The following is a 21,619-nucleotide window of genomic DNA, read 5'->3' as shown; positions in this document are numbered from 1 at the left end:
CCCAGGAAGGTAGCTTTGCCCTCTGAGCCTTTCCCTTGCCTCAAGAGAGGTTTATGTGGTGGGCATAGGAAGCAAAAATTACTATAAACCATGGATCTTTCTGGGTCTTTTGTTCCCAATAACTGAGCCCTTTGAGTAGATTGTACCAGGAAGATGGGGGAGAAATAAGTGTCTTTTGAGAAGGGCGACTCCCTAAGACTGGAGTGAATGGAAATCTGCATGGAGAGTAGGGGCATGTGCTCCCTGCACCATGAAGAGACCCAGGAAGGAGACAGGACTTAAGAAAGCTGCAGCTAAGGCGGCTGGACGCTAGCACAGGGCTCTGCCCACAGACAGCAGGGGATTCTATAGACGCTAGACTCTGCAGTATCCTGGAACAACGAAACCTGGACAATGAGCATGCATCATCATCAGGGTGAACTGATGGCCTTCCTTCAGTTCTCCCTCTATTTCCTACATTCTAGTTGGAGCCTGAGTCTCCCACATTATAGGTGGAGCCTAAAGAGAAGACTCCTCTCCACCAACCCCAGTAATGAGAGGTTGAATTTTTCTACACTTCAGAAGGCAGGAGGCTTGCAGGGCAGGAAAACTTTTTCCTGTACCTTCATAGGTTTAGTATTTGGTGCCCTCCCAATGAAACTGACAAAAACTGACAAAAGACAAATTTTATGCATGAATGTACACAGAAGTTTGTAGCAAAATGTGACTCAAGGAAGTGGTTAAAATTGAGGACTTATGTACAATCTTTTGTAGGGGAAGGGGAGTGGGAGAAAGGGTATTTACAGGAAAGCAAAAGACTTTTAGGAAAGGTAAACTGGCCCTTAAGAGAATGGATGGGAGATAAAGATAGTTTTCTGGCCATGTTTGTTTAGAGAAATTATTATTCTGGTGCCAACTTCTCCTCTCTAGCCATAGGAGTCAATCTTCCCTGGTTAACTCTCAAGGAGGGGATTTATAATCATTGAATTCTTTTGGGAGGCTCTGCTTCTAAAAAGACAGCTAAGGAGAGCTCAAGAAAAAAAAAAATCTCTTCACAATGGTATATTCAGCATTTTTTCACACTCACATTTGGATTAAATTTGAAGGAAGTAAAGAAATGAGATACTTCCCTTACACCCAACTTTATGGAGTTAGAGGTTTGCATAGGCTACAAATGCACAGGACCCTGGGAGCTGAAACACATAAAATAGACTCAGTGTGTGACAATTTAGTGCAGGTTTTTCCATCGGGGTAGACTCACATTGGAACTCATTCCCTTAAAATGGGACAGATGAGTGGAAGATTTTGAAAAGGTTAAAAAAGAGCAAGAGATGACGACTCACTGGTAGCAGTTGGTTGAAACATTGAGCCATTTTTATGGGACTCTGGTATATGACTTTTTCTATTTATCTGTACTCCAACTTTCTCCACAAATCTCTTTATCCTTCAAACCAAATAATCATTAGCACCTGGAGAAAAAAAGTACTGATCAATGCGTAAGAATTCCTGTGTGTGTACCTGTTCTCTCTTCCAATCTTCAGAGAACGGTGTGCATAAAATTCTTCTTTTAAAAAATACCTTCCATAACTGGGTGATACCATAAGGTAAATTATTATTTTTGTAGTTTTCATTCTCTTTTTAATTTTTAAAAACTTGTATGTTTTTTAGAGACAAGATCTCACACTGTCACCTAGACTGAAGTGCAGTGGTATCATCATAGCTCACTTACTATGCCTTGAACTCTTGGGCTCAAGCAACCTTCCTGCTTCAGCCTCCCCAATAGTACTACAGGTGTGTGCCAGGCTAATTTTATTTTTGTAGAGATGAGGTCTCTTTATACTGCTCAGGCTGGTCTTGAACTCCTGGCCTCAGGTGATCCTCTTGCCTAGGCCTCCCGAAGTGCTGGAATTACAGGCATGAGTCACTATACTCAGACTACTATACTCAGACTCACCCTTTTTTTTTTTTTTAAATGTTTTGTCCCTGCTACATCTTTACCAGTACAGGATTATCCTAGCTTTCTGATGGCTCCTGAATATAGTCTTTTTCTCATCCCCTTGCTAACTTCAATACCTTTGCATTTCCCTAAACCACTAGCAACAGGAGAATTATTGAACAATACATTATTTACTGAAACTCTGGTAAGGATAAGAGGGGATTCCATTTTTCTTATATGCTCCACAGCAAACTCTTTCAAAATATTGTTAAATATCTCTGTTTCCCAAAGTTCTCATTATGGCCACTAAGCAAATGGGGTGTTCTCCTTTTTGCTTTTTCCAAGCACGGTCCAGTTTCCTCTATTTTGCTAAGTAATTCAGTTCTCCTCCTAAATTTGCAATCCCTACTTAGCTAGGTGCTCAACAAAGCAAAAAGATCTACAATATATATGACTCCCTCCTCCTCTTAGAAGGAAGTTTAGTGACTGTTACTACTTGAAAATGGACTTGAATATCTCATTCTGCCCTACTTTCATTGCATCCCTGCTATGTAGTTGATCAAAGTGTGTTTTCCCAAATATACAGAGCAATTTCTCTTCGAAGAGTGTTGGTAAATGTAATTTTCTATGACTAATTCCCTAATAATATGGCTGCTTATCAGGGCCATTGGCTGTTAGCAGATTCTAGGAACACCAATGTTGGAAAGTTTAGCAGTCAAGTATCTTAGAAAAGATGCTCCTTCCCTGAGGGTGACCAGAAACTTCTGATTTTCCTAAATTTGGAAACAGCCTGAATAATGAGAGACAGGACTAGCTGGATTTCCTAGGCCAACTAAGAATCCCTAAGCCTAGCTGGGAAGGTGACAGCATCCACCTTTAAACATGGGACTTACAATTTAGCTCACACCCAGCCAATCAGGTAGTAAAGAGAGCTCACTAAACTGCGAATTAAGCTAAAACAGGAGGTAAGAAATAGCCAATCATCTATTGCCTGAGAGCACAGGGGGAGGGACAATAATTGGGATATAAATCCAGGCATTCGTGCCAGCAGGGGCAACACGCTTTGGGTCCCCTCCCATTTTATGGGAGGACTGTTTTCACTGTATTAAATCTTGCAACTGCACACTCTTCTGGTCTGTGTGTGTTATGGCTTGAGCTGAGCTTTTGCTTGCCGTCCACCACTGCTGTTTGCCGCCATCGCAGACCCACCGCTGACTTCCACCCCTCCAGATCCAGCAGGATGTCCACTGTGCTTCTTCTGATCCAGCTAGGCCCCCACTGCCTCTCCTGATCAGGCTAAAGGCTTGCCATTGTTCCTGCACAGCTGAGTGCCTGGGTTCATCCTAATCGAGCTGAACACTAGTCGCTGGGTTCCACGGTTCTCTTCTGTGACCCATGGCTTCTAACAAAGCTATAACACTCTTCGCATGGCCCAAGATTCCATTCCTTGGAATCTGTGAGGCCAAGAACCCCAGGTCAAAGAACAAGAGGCTTGCCGCCATCTTGGAAGTGGCCTGCCACCATCTTGGAAGCGGCCTGCCACCATCTTGGAAGCGGCCTGCCACCATCTTGAGAGCTCTAAGAAAAAGGACCCCCCCCCCCCCCCTAACAATAGGAAATAAAAGTGACTACGAAATAGTTCTGTTTTGGCTGCTATTACTTCATAACAAATTACCCTAAAACTTAGTGACTTAAAACAACCATTTTATTTTGCTAATAATTCTTTGGGGCCGGGAATTTGGGAAGAGCTTGGCTGGGTGTTTCTGGCATGAGATCTCTCAAGCGGTTGGAGTCAGATGTCACGGGGCTGCTGTCCTCTGAAGATTAGACTGGTCTAGACATTCAAGACAACTCTCCCACAAGGCTGGCTGTTGGTGTTGACTGTTTGCTGGGAATGACACTGGGCTGTCAAGTGCAGCACCCACTTAATGGCCTTTCCATGGAGTTTGGCTTCCTAACATCATGGTGACATCAGGGTAGTTGAACTTCTTACACAGCAGCTCTGGACTCCAAGTGTAAACATTCTAGCAAACAAGGCAAAAACTACATTATCTATTATGACCCAGTCTCTGAAGTCACACAGCATCACTTCTGCTGTATTCCACTAGTAGGAGTAGCCACATACTTTTCCCAGATTCAAACTGAGGAGAATTAGACTCCCTTCAAGATAGAGGAGTGGTGAGATCACATAATAAGAGCAGGAAAGATGGAGATATTGTTGCAGCCATTTTGGAAAATGCAATATCTCCCTTTATGTGGAGGTAACAGCCAGAGGCAACTATGTGAGTGAACAAAAATCCAATGTAGAATGGGGTTATCAATGTCCTTTCAAAAGAAACAATTCCACAATCTTCTGCCATTGCCACCATCTCCTACCATATCATTCATCATTTCATCAAAGGAAATGCACCTGAGGAGATGTGGCTTGAATTTCTATGACTGTTAGTAGAAAGAGAGTGTATAGAGGTCTGAAGGTATATAATAGGTTTCCTCCTTGGGATTTAAGTTCACAGTATTACATGGAAATAGAATAATCTTGTTTTAGTTAAAAAGGTTGATTGAATCTAATCATACCTGGGCCTGGACAATCTATTCCACTGGTTTGGCCTGCTGAGGACCATGGCAGCATTAGATCTTTAGCCTATGGAAACCTACACAGTGGAGATGTGACACCCTATTTGTATTTTTCTCCAGCCACTCTGTTACCAATCCCACACAATACCAAATGTTCAGATTGGACTGAATTAATTATGTATTAAGAAAATAGTTTAGATTTGATGCTATAAAGATTTCTGCTGCGTTTGTTTCATACTACAAAGGGGTATAGAACGCCCTCGCTAGTTTATCCACTGAAAAGCTTCAGGCATCATTGATTAGCAAGTAGATTCTATGGCTATGGTACATTAAATGGCAAAACATGTGCATGTGTGTATGTGACTATGTAGTGCCTTTTCTTCTGGTGAAATTTTAGAATTTCCTTTTATTATATTCTAACTTCTGAGTTACAGGGGTCAACACTGTTTAGTATTAGAAATTTATTTTTTTCCTAAATGAAAATATAATACCAAGCCACACTGAGCAGACTGTTTATATTTCTGCATAACTGAAGAGTTCAACTTTATTTAATGGGATCTTTGGACTCTGCATAGTGGGAAAAACAGGATACCATATCTTGCAGAACCATGTGGCAGTCTTGCAAAATAAATTCCCGATAAAGCTGTAATCCCTTTGTTGGCTTAACTGTGATTAGATATGAGACACTGGAAAACCCCACAAAGGCTTTGCATGTAAAATGGATGATACCTTTATTATGCACATATTCTCAGGGGGACTGCAGGGAGAAGATAGCATGTTTTTTGCTAAATGCGTAATTTCAGCAATGCTTTAAATTTGAATCAGATGTACCTCAAATTCTGAGATTTGAAATCCTGGTCTTGCCCTCACTCCTCTGAGCATCAGATGCATGTTATTTGCATGGCAATTAGGAAGGAGGTGATATACTTTCCAGGTCAACAGGAATTATGGGGCAGAGGATGAACTCTCATTATTTGATTATGGGTTTAAATTCATCTTGACTCAATATCAGGTCCAAGAAGAAAACAGCAGGCCAAGAAGTCATCCTCGGCCTACTGTGTCTACCTATTGATAGAAGGATGGGTGGGCTTTGATTAGTCCTGGTAGCTTTGACTCAAATCTGTGAGGTTTTATATTGCTAGAAAGTGCAGGCCGGGCGCAGTGGCTCCTGCCTGTAATCCCAGCACTTTGAGAGGCCAAGGCAGGTGGATCACGAGGTCGGGAGCTCAAGACCATCCTGGCTAACACAGTGAAATCCTGTCTCCACCAAAAATATAAAAATTAGCCGAGCACGATGGCGGGCACCTATAGTACCACATAACTCGGGAGGCTGAGGGAGGAGAATGGTGTGAACACGGAAGGCGGAGCTTGCAGTGAGCGAGATGGCACCACTGCACTCCAGCCTGGGCGACAGAGCAAGACTCCATCTCAAAATAAAAAAACAAAAAGAAAGTGCAGCATTGTGGGTATGCTAGAGGAAACTTCTGTCTTAAAGCCCCAGTCTTCATTTAAAGAAGTGACTTGTAGAGCCACAGGAGACCCCCAGATGGCCAAGACCATATTCACTGACAACCTGTGTAATCCTTACTGTGTCCCAAAGAATCCTGATTTTCAGGTAGAGAGTCTCGGCCTCAGAATGTAACTGCCCAAGGGGTTCACCTTGCCAGCTGACTAGACAGAGCCGTTTCAAGACAGGGGAATTGCAAAAGAGAAAGAGTAATTCATGCAGAGCCAGCTGTGTGGGAGACCAGGAGTCTTACTATTACTCAAATCACATTACCCAAGCAATCAGGGAGCAGAGTTTCTAAGGACAATTTGGTGGGTGGGGGGAAGCCAGTGAGCCAGGAGTGCTGATTGGTCAGGGATGAAATCATAAGGAGTCGCAGCTGTCTTCTTGTGCTGAGTCATTTGCTGGGTGGGGCCACATGATCAGGTGATCCAGTTTATTGTTCTGGGTGGTGCCAGCTGATCCATCAAGTGCAGGGTCTGCAAAACATCTCAAGCCCTGATCTTAGGGGCAGTTTAGGGAGGGTCAGAATCTTGTAGCCTCCAGTGGCATGACTCCTAAATCATAATTTCTAATCTTGTGGCTATCGTTAGTCCTACAAAGGCAATCTAATCCCCAGGCAAGGAGGAGGTCTGCTTTGGGAAAGGATTGTTATTGTTTTTGTTTTAAACTATAAACTATAAACTAAATTTATTCCAAAGTTAGTTCAGCCTACACCCAGGAATGAACAAGGACAGCTTGGAGGTTAGAAGCAGGATGGAATTGATTAAGTTAGATCTCTTTCACTGTCTTAGTCATAATTTTGCACAGGCGGTTTCAAGAAGCAGGTTTGAGAGCATTGGGTCTCACACTGTTGTCTAGGACCAAGAAAGTTGGGGAGAGTTTCAAAATTCTGAGGTCAAGACTGTATCTAGCTTAATTAAATCCAAAATGCTGGAGGTGAGGGTCCAGGCTTCAGCAGTTTTTAAAGCTTTTAAGGGATTCCATTACATAAGTCAGGTTGAGAACCACCGTTCCCAATTTCTACATACAACGTTAGTGAACCAGTGCTATAAATCTCCTAACCTGTGGAATATGACACTTTGCTGGAGGAGTTTGGGAATTTAGGATAGGACTGATCTTCATTGTAGATGCAACACAGATGGAAGCAGTTGAACTCATAAACTCGATCAGTAGCTGTCAGGTCAAAGGCATTAAAAAATATTTTGTATAAAAGCCAGCCCCCTATAGCAGAGTTTTGACATTCTTTCTCTCTCCCCTTTTCTTTGTGGTTTCTATATCCTTTCATTCACCATCCCAACCCCAGAGTGCTAGCTGGCTATGCTCCTATTTTTAACAACAACAACAAAAAAAACTCGGGTTATGCTGCCTGTTGCTTGTTCTCACTGATAAGGCAGTCAGCAGCTGTGTTCACAAATATCTGGAAAATGGATCTGTTCCAATAATCTGGAAAATTATGCTGTAGACCACAAAGATTTGCTGCAGTGGGGCCATTGAGTGAGGGTGATAAAGTCCGTTGTATTTCCTTTTTGAAACTGGATGAAGCTATGTGGATAAGGGAGCAAGAATTCTGTAGGAAGTGATATACATAGTTTTGTTGCTACTTGTCTCCTCACTTAAAGATAAGGAAGGTGGAAAACGAGAGTCTTTAGAATGGAAAGCTCTTCAGTGTCCTTTCAGACTAGTTGCCTTGAGGCTGGCACCTGATAAGCTTATTCCTGGACAGAATGTGTGTGGGGTACAATCTTATGGTGCCTTTACATTAAGTGCTGGAGCACTTAAAACTTCTTTCATCCATTATTTTCACATCCATTTCACTGGAGGAAATCATCTTTCAAACTTGTAGAGGAAAAATGTAAACAGCCCAATATCCAAAAAGTTTATTTACCATGCAGGTTGAAAATCCTGTTAAGTAAGCTAAACAAAAATTTCACATGGAAGTATTGGCTAACATTCCTGCCTCTCCTCTGAAACCTGGATAATATATTCTACTTTGCTCTTAAGTGTCTCAGTGATGATGATAAAACCATGAAGATGGTGATTCTGCTCTTGGAAAACATGCACACAGCTGTTTTTGTATATGGTTGGGATGTGTGCTGCTCTAATTAAATATGAAGTTGTCTGTCTGTGTCATGGTTCACTTCGTGCCACTGTAACAGAATACCTGAGACTGGGTAATTTATAAATAATAAAGATTTAGGCTGGGCGCGATGGCTCATGCCTGTAATCCCAGCACTTTGGGAGGCCGAGGCTGGCGGATCATGAGGTCAGGAGACCCAGACCATCCTGGCTAACACGGTGAAATCCCGTCTCTACTAAAAATACAAAAAATTAGCTGGACGTGGTGGCGGGCGCCTGTAGTCCCAGCTACTTGGGAGGCTGAGGCAGGAGAATGGCATGAACCAGGGAGGCGGAGCTTGCAGTGAGCCGAGCTAGCACCACCACACTCCAGCCGGGGTGAAAGAGTGAGACTCTGTCTCAAAAAAATAAAATAAAAATAAAATAAAGAATAAAGATGTATTTCTCATAGTTCTGGAGGCTGGGAAGTCCAAGGTCTTGGGGCCTACATCTGGCAAGGGCCTTCGTGTTGCATCATCCCATGGAGGAAAGCAGACGGCAAGAGAGCACAAGTTCGGGGATGGTGGAAGGGGACTGAATTCATCCTAACCACGTTAATCCCCACATCAGGGCAGAGCAGAGCCTGCACGACCCAGTTACCTCTTAAAGATCTCACCTCTTAACACTGTTGCGTTGGAGGTTAAGTTCCCAACATATGAATTCAAGGGGCACATTCAACCCATAGCAATCTGTTTTGGGAAACAGTATCTTGAGTTACGCTTAGCTTTACAATTATTTGCTCAAAATGTTTTTTGTCATTGTTTAGAAATTTTTTTCTGCTCTGAATATCCATTCAGTTGATGAAAGTGGATTGATATGTGTATCACAAGCACACATTTTATAAACTGAAGCAGTATGTGTTCATTAGAGAAAAAGAAACAAAAGCATTTTTGTTTTAAATTTCATAGAGAAGATTAAAGCAAGCACAGTTCGAGACTCTTACTGTCTTTTGCCACTTTAACATCCTCTAGTGTGTCTGAGGCAATATAGGATAGTGGAATAAATAGCTAGCTATCAACTTGCCAGAGTTCAGATCCCAGCTCCATCACCACTGGCCAAGTGGCTTTGAGCAGGTTATTCAGCTTTTCCAAAGCTCGGTCTCCACACCTATAAATGCAAAATTTAAAATACTGTTTACCTCATAGGGTAGATGTGAAGATTAAGCCAGATCATAAAGGCAAAGTAAGTATTAAAATATTTCAAAGATCTCACTTCAGTTTAATATAGCAGTTATTTTTTTACTTTTAGAAGGAATTTTTATCCTGATTATAGAAACCAGTTCAACCAAGTTGGTTGAACTTAGACCTTTCTTGAGACATATGATGCATAAAATTCATAACTACTTTTGAAAATTAGAACGTACTTTTTATTTCTTTATGAGAACTAATAAAAACACAGTGTTCTTCCTTAAGAAATGTTGAACCTTATCAAATGAGACATAATCCAGTTAATGAACTTGAGATTTTTTCCATTCTGCTGTAGATCTTAGATCCTGGAATGTTGATGCTAACTAGAATTTTAAAGAATATATCCTCTGTCAGGCCTCTGAGCCCAAGCTAAGCCATCGTATCCCTGTGACCTGCACGTACACCTCCGGATGGCCTGAAGCAACTGAAGATTCACAAAAGAAGTGAAAATAGCCTTAACTGATGACATTTCACCATTGTGATTTGTTCCTGCCCCACCCTAACTAATCAATTGACTTTGTGACAATACACCCTTCCCACCCTTAAGAAAGTACTTTGTAATATTATTCCCCTGCCCTTAAGAAGGTCCTTTGTAATATTCTCCCCACCCTTGAGAATGTACTTTGTAAGAAGATATACCTCCTGCCTGCAAAAAATTGCTCCTAACTCCACCACCTATCCCAAACCTATAAGAACTAATGATAATCCCATCACCCTTTGCTGACTCTCTTTTCAGACTCAGTCCGCCTGCACCCATGTGATTAAAGAGCTTTACTGCTCACACAAAGCCTGTTTGGTGGTCTCTTCACACGGATGCATGACATCTTCGAGTGTAGCTGTGGAGGGAGTAATATATTCAAGCTTTCAAAAGGAGGGAGTCCCATGAAGACACTATCTCTCTTCTCTCTTTTTCTGTGTCTCTTTCTTTTTCTCCCTCTCTTTTTCCCTCCCACTCCTTCTCTCTCTCATTATTTTCTCTGATAATTCCACTCTTTCTCAGTAAGAAACAGATTCTGTCATCCTCCTGCCTATCACTCAGTCCCTTTTTGCATCTGTAAACCCCAAATATCAGAGACAGATCTCAGTCAATTTAGGAAGTTTATTTTGCCAAGGTTAAGGACTCGCCTATGACACAGTCTCGGGAGGTGCTGACGGCATGTGCCCAAGGTGGTCGGGGCACAGCTTGGTTTTATACATTTTTAGGGAGACAGAGGACATCAATCAATATATGTAAGATATACATTGGTTCATTTCAGCAAGGTGGGACAACTCGAAGCACGGAGGGGACTTCCAGGTCATAAATTGACAAGAGAAAAAGGATTGCATTATTTTGAGTTTCTGATTAGTATTTCCAAAGGAAGCAATTCGATGTGCATTTATCTCGGTGAGCAGAGGGATAACTTTGAGCCTGTCTGTACTTTGTCTGCAAGGAATTGCCTTGTGGACAAATTGTGAAGGAAGTATGCAGTTGTTTTTTTTTTTTTTTCTTAGTAGCTATCTTTTTTAGAAATAGAATGAGAGGCAAGCTTGCCCAAAGCAATTCCTAGCTTGACTTTTCACTTTGGCTTAGTGAATTTGGTGTCCCTAGATTTATTTTCCCTTCACACATCCTTCACACTTTAGGTGCCTCAGTCCTGGACCGAATGCTGATGAAGACTGTAACTCAGGTACTGCATCAGGGCAGAAAGGTGTGATGCCTTTCCTTACCCATCATAAGGGTCACAACCAACATTCTTATAGCAAAAGACAGTTTAAGAAGCAGAAAGCATAATACAAAATCTTATGTCACATGGTAACTTTCAGAAACGAAGACCCAAAGACCCAGGGAAAAGTGTCCATTTTTACACTTAAGTTTGATGAAGAAAGGACAGCTGTGTAGAAACATGCCTAGGCAAAAAGGTATGATCTAATGATAATAGACTGAGGGGAAAACCTAGCAAGGGCTGTCTGCTCAGATTCTTTCTGGCCTCTCTCTGTAGCATTCCTTTCCCTGGGGCAGGACCCTCTGGAGTGAGGGTCATGCAGGGTGAAGAGAGAGACAGCATGACCTTTCTAGTTTTCATAGCTTGCTTTGGGCGAGTGGAGTCTAGTTTTTATGATCTGCCTTGGGGAAGAGGAATTCTGGTTTCCCTGACTCCCTTCAGGGAAGAAAGAGAAGTGGAAGACAGGAGGGCGGGGGAAGGTCATAGAGACCTTGCTTCTGAGGTCCTCCCAATCTCCTTCAGTTCAAAGTACTTAGCATGCCAAGGCACCATACTTTGCAGTATCATGTTCTGAGCCCCCAAATTGCTGACCGTAGATGAGGAGGGTTTGAATTACAGCCAATGAGAGAAAGTAGAAGTGTTGACTTCACTTTATTTTGGTCTACTTATCATTTAGCATTCTGGTTTATTTTCTTGCTGATTTTCCCACGAAGCAAGCCACACCTTGCTAGAACGAGCAGTCATTTTTCGGGTGGACAACACTATCTAATCTTATAAGGAGAAAGGGTATTCCTTTTGAAACCAAAACTTTGACCCCATCTCTTATGGAAACATGACCTTAATAACCTTAATAACAGGACCTAATGGCTCTCTTTGCCATTCTGGAGAGTCAGAATCAGCTCTAGGAGGTCAGAGGGCAGAGATTTATCTGCTTTGTTCACTTGCTGTATCCCTGGCATATAGAAGAGGAATAAGCCCAAAGCAAAAGCTAAATATATATTGGTTGAAATAATAAATTTGTTGATTCTCTAAAGCATCCATCCTGTCCTGCACCCATGAGAAGAAGGAAATTTTAAATTCATCCTGTAGTACATGTGCACACATATACACACATACATACTGTTTGGATCTTTCTTTGCAGGGGTAGAAGGCCAGATGCTTTTAGGTCCAGGCTGTTTTTGGTTCCAAGAGACTACTGGTGAACTGTAGAATAGTACATCATTTGCTTTATGGCTGAAGGTGAGTAGATCCAAGGGAGAAATTGGGGAGGAAAAATCTTGGGGTGAGATGATAGACTATCTAAATATGTTATTTATCTTAAGGCGCTTGACAGAAAGGGTGAGTCAGGGTATAGAGCCATTGGGGTGGAGTGAGTCAGAGATAAAATAAGAAAGAATGTTCCAAGTATAACATGGAAGAGTCAGATTTTAGAATCTCCCAGACAGGGAGCAGCCACGGCTTTTAGAGGGTGCTCATGACCTCAGCGGGTACGGAGATAGTAAAGACATGTATAACCATGTAGTTATATATGTATGTATCCACACATATATGACCACACCAGCTTGCTGTCTTTACTCTCTTCTTACCCACTGAGGCCATGAGTACCCTGTAAAAGGGGATAGACTACAAAATCTACCAGTACACAAGATAAGGAATTTGTAATTATTTCTTAAGGTTTAAGTCAATTTGAAAAGTAGTTTATGTCAAGCAATGAACAAGCCAAATAAGATGTAATATAAATCAGGATCCAGATAGGAAAGCTCAGTTCATGCCAGGTGTCCAATAGAAATAATTTAACACAGGGCACTAGGTACAAAAAGACTGGAAGAGCTAAGAAGTCAAATAGGGCTTCTTAAAGATTAGCAGCTTAAAGATGAGTAAGAGCAGGAAGCCACTACCACCCACAGGACTGAAGGGACAAAGAAAGGAGATAGTGTGTACCAGAGCTTGGAAGTCAGAGTCACCTGAAGCCGGATGTGTAAGATGTGTAAGATGGCTGCTTGGTGGCAGCTAGGGCCATGGAAGAGGGCCTGTTGGCATTGGCCGGGATTATGGAGAAGACCATGTCGACACTGGAGATACTGCTGGAAGCAGAGGAAGGGAAGATAAATTCCCCGGCTTCTCCCTTCCTCTTATTCCTCAATTTCCTCCTAGTGCTGCCAATGACTATATCTAGCTGGAAGGCAGTTGGCAAGGGAGTTGGGAAATTTTATTTATAGGTAAGAGTGCAAAATAAATTTTGGAACAAGCAGGTAAATAGCGTGTACCGTGAATTAAATAAAGAGAATTCTCTTGGTCGTTCCCTGAGCACCTGAGGTGGCTGGGACAGCTCCAGCTCTAATGTCCATGCACAAGGTAGGAAGAAGAGGGAAAGGCTATGCCAATCATTTATGTCTCCATTTACCAGCAAAACCAATTTCTATTTTCCAAAATGCGCCCAGTTGACTTCTATTTGGTTCTCACTGGCTTGGACTGAGCAGCTAAGAAACTGGGAAAAGAATGGTCATAATTGGCTTAGTCCATTTCTCCCCATCTGAAGTGGTGCACAATGTTATTATAACCAAAATAAGGTTTCAGATGGTGAGTAGAAGTGGGAAGTGGAAAATGAGTAGGTAACTAAAGTGTCTGTCGAAGAATTAAATGTCTTCTGGACTCTCAATCTTTACTGACTTACTTTGGACTTTAAAGCTTCTGAGCAGCTTGTTATCCTGGGCCTCACTGAATTTTAACTGTTGGCCCTCCCTGTTAGATATTTCACTATTTGCTCATAACCTACCTTGAAGCACTAGCACTTGTCCTTAATAGTCTGACCTTCCTTCTTTAGTCTACTGTCTCCCAGTTTTGATTACATAAGGACAAATTCAGTATCTACTATGTACCAGTCATTGTTCTAAGAAGGTGAGATACATCAGTGAACAAAACTGGCAAAAAAAATCCTTAACCTCTGTAAAACTTACATTCTGGTGAGTGGAGACAGACATGCAAAAGTAAATAGCATATTAGAAGGAAGTAAGTGCTATGGAAAAAAACAGAGTAAAGTGGTTGGGATGGGAAGTTTCAGGGCGGACTGTTCTCAATTTAAAATAGGACACTCAGGGTAGGGCTCTTGGAAACTGAAGCCTCATCTGACTACTATCTGCATGGTTCTGTTTCTCACAGAAAAAGTCAGGCTGGACTTTCTCATCATTAGGGAACCTTCCACTTTCCCTGGCTCTAGGGAAAAACTATGAGAGTTTTCTTGATTCAGTTTTTCTGTCTTTCAAGGAGTAATGATTCTGTTATTTGAAGCTAGAATTTATATACTTATTTTGTTCCGGACTGCTGAAGAGAACATATTAGCAGCAAAATCATTCAAGTTTTAAGAAAATAAATCTGCCTGCACCAGCAATTTTAAAGTTTGATTAGTTTCCACCAATGTATCCCTTATCTAAACATTTCTGAATTAAATAGCTTTTAAAATAGATATGCTGCTGTCAAATAGAAATATACCTGAAGAATTACTAACCATTGACTTCACACTAATTTCATGCTTAGCCATATAATTCTTCTGATTTAAATTTTTGATCTTTTGAATACAGTTTCTTTTTCCCAAGAAGAGGGTGCTATATAAAGATGATTGCTTAGTTGCAAAAACCAAAGTGTTGCTGACCTTTTGCTTGAATATCCATCCCTTTCCTCTTACAGTTCACCAGCTTTTATTAACTCCAAATGAGCCAGGCCTCATCTTTCACCCGATTCCTATCCTAACCAGTAGCCACAATAAGTTCAGAGTGAGATTCCTCAGATACATCCTACCTGCTGTATCATGAAGAAACCAGCTTGACTTGCAGAATTTTAAGCAGGGTCGCCTGAGCTTGTGGGTAATCATTCTTTGAGAAGGTCAGGAGCAATTGTCACCTAAATCCAAAAGCTTAGTGTTACCCCAATTTACATTTTCCTCTATTTATGGCATACTACCTCATTTCTAATAATCATCACCTTCCTAGAACCTACTAGAAATATTCTTTCTTCTATGACCCTAGTAGTAACTCAGGAATACTTATATGTTTTGACATAATCTGGAATTTGTGTTTAGAGATTAAAAACTAAGGTAATCCAGTTCTGTTCTAATATTTTAGTGCTGAATGATGTTTTTTAAAATTGTAGACAAAGTCTTCAGTATTCTCTATGATGATGATTAAAGAAAATGTTTCTATTTTCATAGGTCATAGAGAAGACAACTGAGGAATTCATTGGCAAGTTGTGGGTGTTGCTTTTTACAGTATTTTATTGTGAAATATAGGTGAGTCATTGCCATATTACTGCCACAAAACTTGAATATCCTCAAATAATTTTTATAAAACATTTCAAATTGGGGTAGAAAAAAGAACTTCTGAAGAAGAAAAGAGACATATAAATCAAAAGTGTCCACGTGTAGTACTATGTGGTGGCAGGGAGGATCCTGATATATCTTTAATCCCTCTTGGAATGTATTGAATGTATAGAATGTAGAATATCTTCATTTTAGTCTGTGTATTCTTAACATACCACTACCACCTGACTGAGGCCAGCGTTTGCTCTAATACTTACTATGCAACCATAACACTGTCATTGCAGTGATCCATCATATGGGATTGTAGGGAGAGAAAAGCTATTAGCCAGCCCATGCAATAATTGAACACTTGAATGAAAGTTTATTGACAGATTACTATGCATACTTTGCAAGGTGCTGGGGATGCAGAGATGAACAAGTACAGTTTTTTTCAAGAAATTTATAGTCCAATCCAGGGCAGACATGACTCTTTTTTTCTTTCCAAGCCTGGATGCTCAGTGGACACACTTTTTCACACAGCTGTGTAGGAAGCCATCACATTTCCAGCCCCATCTCCATGATCCTCTGGGTTCAGCCATATTATCTTCAGAGCCTTGAACCTGTCCTACACTTTAGCCTTTGAGCCATTGAACTTGCCATTCCTTCCTCCAAAATCACCACCCTGCCCACACCCACAGACCTCTTCTTTGCTTGGTTCACTTCTACTGGTCCTTTGCATCTGGATTTAGCTCTCACTTCCTCTAGGAAGTCTTTTCTGCCCCACCCTGCCTCCCCCTGCCCTCCTAAGAGTTTCCACTTCCCCATCCCAGTATTTATCACATCTTCCTGAAATTGCCTATTTACTGAATTCTGTCTCTCACTAGGCCACAGTCTCCATGACCATAGGGACAGAGTCTTGTTCACAACTCTATCTCCAGGAAGGAGGAGCATGCCCGGTTCATAGCAGACGGTCCATCAATGTTTTTGAGTGAAGAATCTGGCGCAGTTTTTAGAGCTGAGGGTCAAAGTCAGAGACAGATTAGAGGCCAAAGTGATTGGGTCCAGGACCTAGATGGCTGGGCAAGATTGGGTAAATTTCTCTTCTTGGGCCTGTCTATTCTGGGGCAGAGAAAACCTTTGGGTGGGTTTGGGGGCCTCACTTGGAGGGCCACAGAGGCTTGAATCCAGCTGGGCCTGGTTCCAGCAGATAGAGACAAGGACACTCATTAATATCAATTTGACACCAAATTGGAGAGACAAAACCCCCAAAGATGCCTTCCTCTGGATGCTGTGGGGTCTAGCTTGAGCCCCGCTGCCTATATGCAGGAGTGGGAGGAGGAGATGGGGATGAAATACGCTGTAAAGGGAGAAAACATGGGCAAGGGAAAACTGTAACAAAGGTCCTTCTAGACCCAGATCTCAAGCCTCTACTTCTTTTATTCCTTGTGATTTTACTCATCCCAGCACCCTCCACTGCCTGTACATCAGATCCCTGCCCCTAAATCCAGCACCACTGTCACCTTTCAACCTGCCTCTTCCATCAGATGTTCCTTGTTTAAATCATCTTTTCCTTTGCAACATCAATCCCTGCCTTTTTTAAGGGGTTCATTGTAAACATCATTGTTTCTTAGGCTGACCCACTTTCTAACCCTGATCCTCATAAGACCTTGATCTCTCTCCCTCTTAAGCCATCTGTTGGCCTAGGTTTCAGGCCCCATGGATTCCCATCCTGCCACACCTCAGACTAATGCTTCAACCATAGCTTAACCACTCTCCAGCTGAGATGTTTATATCAGATTTCAACATTTCTTTAATTTTTTTTTTTTTTTTTGAAACAGAGTTTTGCTCTTTTTGCCCAGGCTAGAGTGCAATGGTCCATCTTGGCTCACTGCAACCTCTGCCTCCCTGGTTCAAACAATTGTCCTGCCTCAGCCTCCCAAGTAGCTGGGACTGCTGCCACCGTGCCCAGCTAATTTTTTTTGTATTTTTAGTAGATGCGGGGTTTCACCATGTTGGCCAGGCTGGTCTTGAACTCCTGACCTCGTGATCTGCCCATCCTGGCCTCCCAAAGTGCTAGGATTACAAGCATGAGCCACCGCGCCCGGCCCATTTCTTTAATTTTAATCTATATTTACCTTATGGTATCAATGGCCATGTGGGAAAGTGAGAGTGGTCTCAAGCCTCAGTGAGATCTGAGAACTGAGTGAGGAGCCCTGTCCTTCACTGACTTCTCACTCATCAACAAATATCTGTTGCTAGATGACAGCTTATTGCTGCACAGAAAAAATTACAAGGAATAAAAAGTAATGAAAAATAAACAATGTTTAAAATTGGTGATCTATTGCTATGCCAATTTAAATCTTTTTTCACTATCTTCTCTAGCATCCAGAAATTTGAATACTTAGCAGACAGTGCTGAGACCAGAGAGTGAAAGCCGGGAGCCCACCAGCATCACATGATTGTTGCTTCACTAGGCAGGAAGCTGCTTGCTCATCAGCTGATTCAAAGTTTCTTTCTCTGCTTCTCATCCCTGGGGGCTCCAAACCTTCATATATCCAAGTGTCAATTTCACTTCCTAGCAGCTTCAGTACAATTGGGAGCCAGAGCGCTACTTTTTAGAAGGGGAGGATGACCAAGTAAGAAACAGTTCACCAGTGGGTGAGGCAATGGGTGAATTGCACGGTTTCTGCTTTTGAAGTTTAATGAACTCTTATGAGGGAGACATACACAAAGGAAACAAAATTTTACTGACTTGCCTTTCATAAAAAGGAGCATTTTGGAGGATATTTAATTCCAGACCTAGATTTGGGATTACTAGAAGCTGTTAGGTTTAATATCTTTATGATGATGTGGATGTCAGACTGAATTTAAATGGCACACTTACATGAGCCTCAGCATCTCCCCCAGAGCTATATTCATCATCCCCAGGGAGCCCGAGACACACATCTGCTTCACCTACCAAAAAATTATCAGATGTCCAAATTCTTCAGCAACTAGCACTTAGATCTTTTACACTCTCTGGTACTAACAGGCATTGAGCCCAGAGCCCTCCAAGGTAATGGTTGATAGTACATGGTCTGCCAGAGAAAACGTGGCCTTAATTCCAAAGACTGAGTTAAATAGTGGCATTTCTGGTATTCTCCAGGCTGTGGAGAGATCTTTGACAATAGAATAATTTTCTGGAATAAGGGACATTCAATGCCCCTGACCCATCAAGTTGCATCAGCATCTTCCAGCTTCTCCAGGGCCTTGAGCCACTGAACGGCTGTCCTCCCTTCTTGGTTCTCTGCCTTTTGTCCTGGGCTGACATCCTCCATCAGTGACAATGCTTCCAAGAGGCAGGGATTTTACCCACAGGGAATGAACTGGAGGTCCACATCCTTCTAGAGTGTGCAGGTCAGAAACCCCTGGGGAAGTACGTTGAACCTCTCCTCCCAATTAGGGTGATTCTGATTCCCCTTGTTTCATAATCCCCACAGGGCCTAGGGCTGTAGAGTGCAGAATAGCACAGACTGCTAAATCAGCCACGTGTCTTAGAGCAGTTTCTCCATCCAACTTGGACAGAAGTCTCTCAGACAGATGATGTCAGTGCAACTGGAGGGGAGACGTTAAAAATCTGTGCTCTCTCTGGCTGCGAAAACCTTTCCCGGAATGCTCAGGACCTGATGGTGGGATTGTAGACCGGGGTAGTCATTCTGGAGAGTAATTTGGCAGTACATGGTGAAATGAAGTGTGTCTACGCCCTGTGACCCAACCACCCCGTTCTAGAGCCTACACCCCAGACAAACCCAGGCATGGACTCATAAAGGGATGTGTACGAGGGTGTTCATTGCAGCACTGGGTGTGGGAATGAAAATGATGATACTGATGCTGATGGCTAACACTTGCTGGGTGCTTATGTGTGCTAAACACTTTACATCTTCTCAATACTCTTACTATCTCCATTTTAGAAACGAGAAAACTGAGGTGTGGGAGGTGGAGTAAACGGGCTAAATTCACACAGCTGGTGAATAGGGTATGATGCCAGGCAGCCTGCTTCCTGAGGATGAAGTCCTAATCATTACGCTTGATGATCTACCTCTGTGTCCACCACTGGGGAATGGGTAGGTAAATATGGAACGATGTGCATCAAGCCCTGGACAACTCTGAAAGCATAATGCTGAGTGAAAAAGGAAGAGAAAGCATGAGCTCTATAGTTCCTACCACGTATCTATCTATCTATTTATCTGTCCGTCTATCTATCTATCTATCTATCTATCTATCTATCTATCTATCTATCTATTGAGAGAGAGAGAGAGAGAGAGAAAGAGAGAATAGACAGAGTAATGCAACATCATACAATTTCAAATGTATTACTATATACACACCCCCAAGAACATTTAGTGAGCACCTATTGCGGAGAGGGTGAGGGCAAGCAGAAGTCAGGGATGACTCATATAAATAAAAATAGAGCAAACAAAACAAGAAAGAGCCTTGCCCAGAATGATGATGACTGGGCACCATGAATTAATGATGTGCTTAATTCTACTCTCTCCTCCTGAGGTTCACATCCTGCACCCCACAATAATTTTTTTATGAAACTAGATTTAAAGCTTCATTTCTACTTCAGGGAGGATCAGAGAAGGCACATTCGTTCTCTTTCTCTTCAGGACTCCATTCAGTGAGCAGCAGAGTCCTGCACTATGTGTACATTCTACCTAGTGTTTTATTCCACCCCGTGATATAAGCTCATTTCCTCCCATTTCACAGATGCAGAGAGAAGCAGGTCAGAGAGGAAGCAACCTTGCAAATTATCAGCTGATCTTGCACTTGACTCAGGTCCTGGCACAGAGGTTTAGCCCTGTGGTTTACAGCACACCTCTAACAATGGTCCTGGCGACCACTGGTTTTATCTGTAGGAATAGCCACCTGTGGCCGGGCACGGTGGCTCACGCTTGTAATCCCAGCACTTTCAGAGGCCGAGGTGGGTGGATTATGAGGTCAGGAGTTCGAGACCCGGCTGGCCAACACAGTGAAATCCCGTTTCTACTAAAAATACAAAAATTAGCTGGGCGTGGTGGCAGGCACCTGTAATCCCAGCTACTCAGGAGACCAAAGCAGGAGAATTGCTTGAATTCAGGAGACAGAGGTGGCAGTGAGCCAAAAACATGCCACTGCACTCCATCCTGGGTGGCAGAGATAGACTCTATCTCAAAAATAAAATTAAAAAAAAAAGAAAGAAAAAAGAAATAGCCACCTGTTTCCCAGAAACAGAGCATTTGTCAGTATTACTTGATGAAGACCTCAAGGCAAGGACCATGCCTTCAGGGATGATGGTAAAATTATTTTAATTAAATTTTTCCGAGATTACATAGAAATAAGGCATCATTGCAGACATTTGAGAACACTATTTACATGTCATGTATCTCTGGTGGCAGCTGACCCTAACACACGTCATTGTTCACAACACCCCCACACCTGCATGGCATGCTTGTCTGCAAATAAGCATCTCTCAGTCCACTCTTGCCAGTATTTCTTTTTCTTTCTTTCTTTCTTTTTTTTTTTTTTTGGAGAAGGAGTCTCACTCTTGTCGCCCAGGCTGGAGTGCAATGGCGCGATCTTGGCTGGCTGCAACCTCTAGCTCTCCAGTTCAAGTGATTCTCCTGCCCTAGCCTCCTGAATAACTGGGATGACAGGCACCCGCCACCACGCCCGGCTAATCTCTGTATTTTTACTAGAGATGATGTTTCACCATGTTGGCCAAGCTGGTCTCAAACTCCTGACCTCAGGTGATCCGCCCACCTCGGCCTCCCAAAATGCTGGGATTACGGGTATGAGCTACCGCTCCCAGGCTCTTGCCAGTATTTCTAAATGAGTTAAACATGGACATAGTTCACATTACTGCATATCTGCTTCCTATACAGATGGAGAATTAATTCATAGTTAATGGTGTAATCAGACTTCAAGGAATGATTTAGCAGGACATTGTTGGGCAAATGCACAATGATTATAAAATGTCACCTTTTAAGAGTCCTATTGGCAAGAGAACTCTGTTTCTTTCAGTCCCTGGAGATTTTATTCTCATGACACTTATTTTAAGTTGCCTTCTATTTCTCTGACACTGTGTTGGTAGAAGATATGGCTCTAGTTGGGGGACAAGTTGGCTGTGAAACTAACCAGACTATGATATACGGGATATGAGAACAATGCTGGCTTGTGCAGCCCAAACTGTGATTGCAGGTTAGAGCTGGCCTCTTCACAGATCATGTAAACGGCTTACTTTAAGGTCCTAAGGAAACTGTTGGGGAGATTTGGAGAGGTAGAGAGGAGGAGGCAAGAAGGAAC

The 21,619-nt window shown here is 42.3% G+C and overlaps 1 protein-coding gene and 1 long non-coding RNA gene across 2 annotated transcripts in view; one reads left to right on the top strand and one right to left on the bottom strand.

The window, feature by feature from the left end:
• Positions 1–9,694, top strand: part of LOC101003331 (cell surface glycoprotein CD200 receptor 2) — a 66,449-nt gene extending 56,755 nt beyond the window's left edge. Inside the window, exon 5 of the mRNA XM_031663020.1 lies at positions 9,597–9,694. Coding sequence (XP_031518880.1) covers positions 9,597–9,628 — 32 coding nt within the window. The 3' untranslated portion in view covers positions 9,629–9,694. The remainder of the gene's footprint in view (positions 1–9,596) is intronic.
• On the bottom strand, positions 3,599–6,605 carry LOC110742518. The gene is made up of 2 exons (XR_002520271.2): positions 6,270–6,605; positions 3,599–3,939 (listed from the first exon to the last, which is right to left on the bottom strand). It is a non-coding gene; the product is annotated as an uncharacterized LOC110742518 (long non-coding RNA).
• Positions 9,695–21,619: the final 11,925 nt, after the last annotated feature.

This window comes from Papio anubis, chromosome 2, assembly GCF_008728515.1.
Source record: "Papio anubis isolate 15944 chromosome 2, Panubis1.0, whole genome shotgun sequence".
Classification (NCBI taxonomy): Eukaryota; Metazoa; Chordata; class Mammalia; order Primates; family Cercopithecidae; genus Papio; species Papio anubis.
Note: the sequence above shows the minus strand (reverse complement) of the source record. Positions and strands in the feature narration are given on the sequence as shown.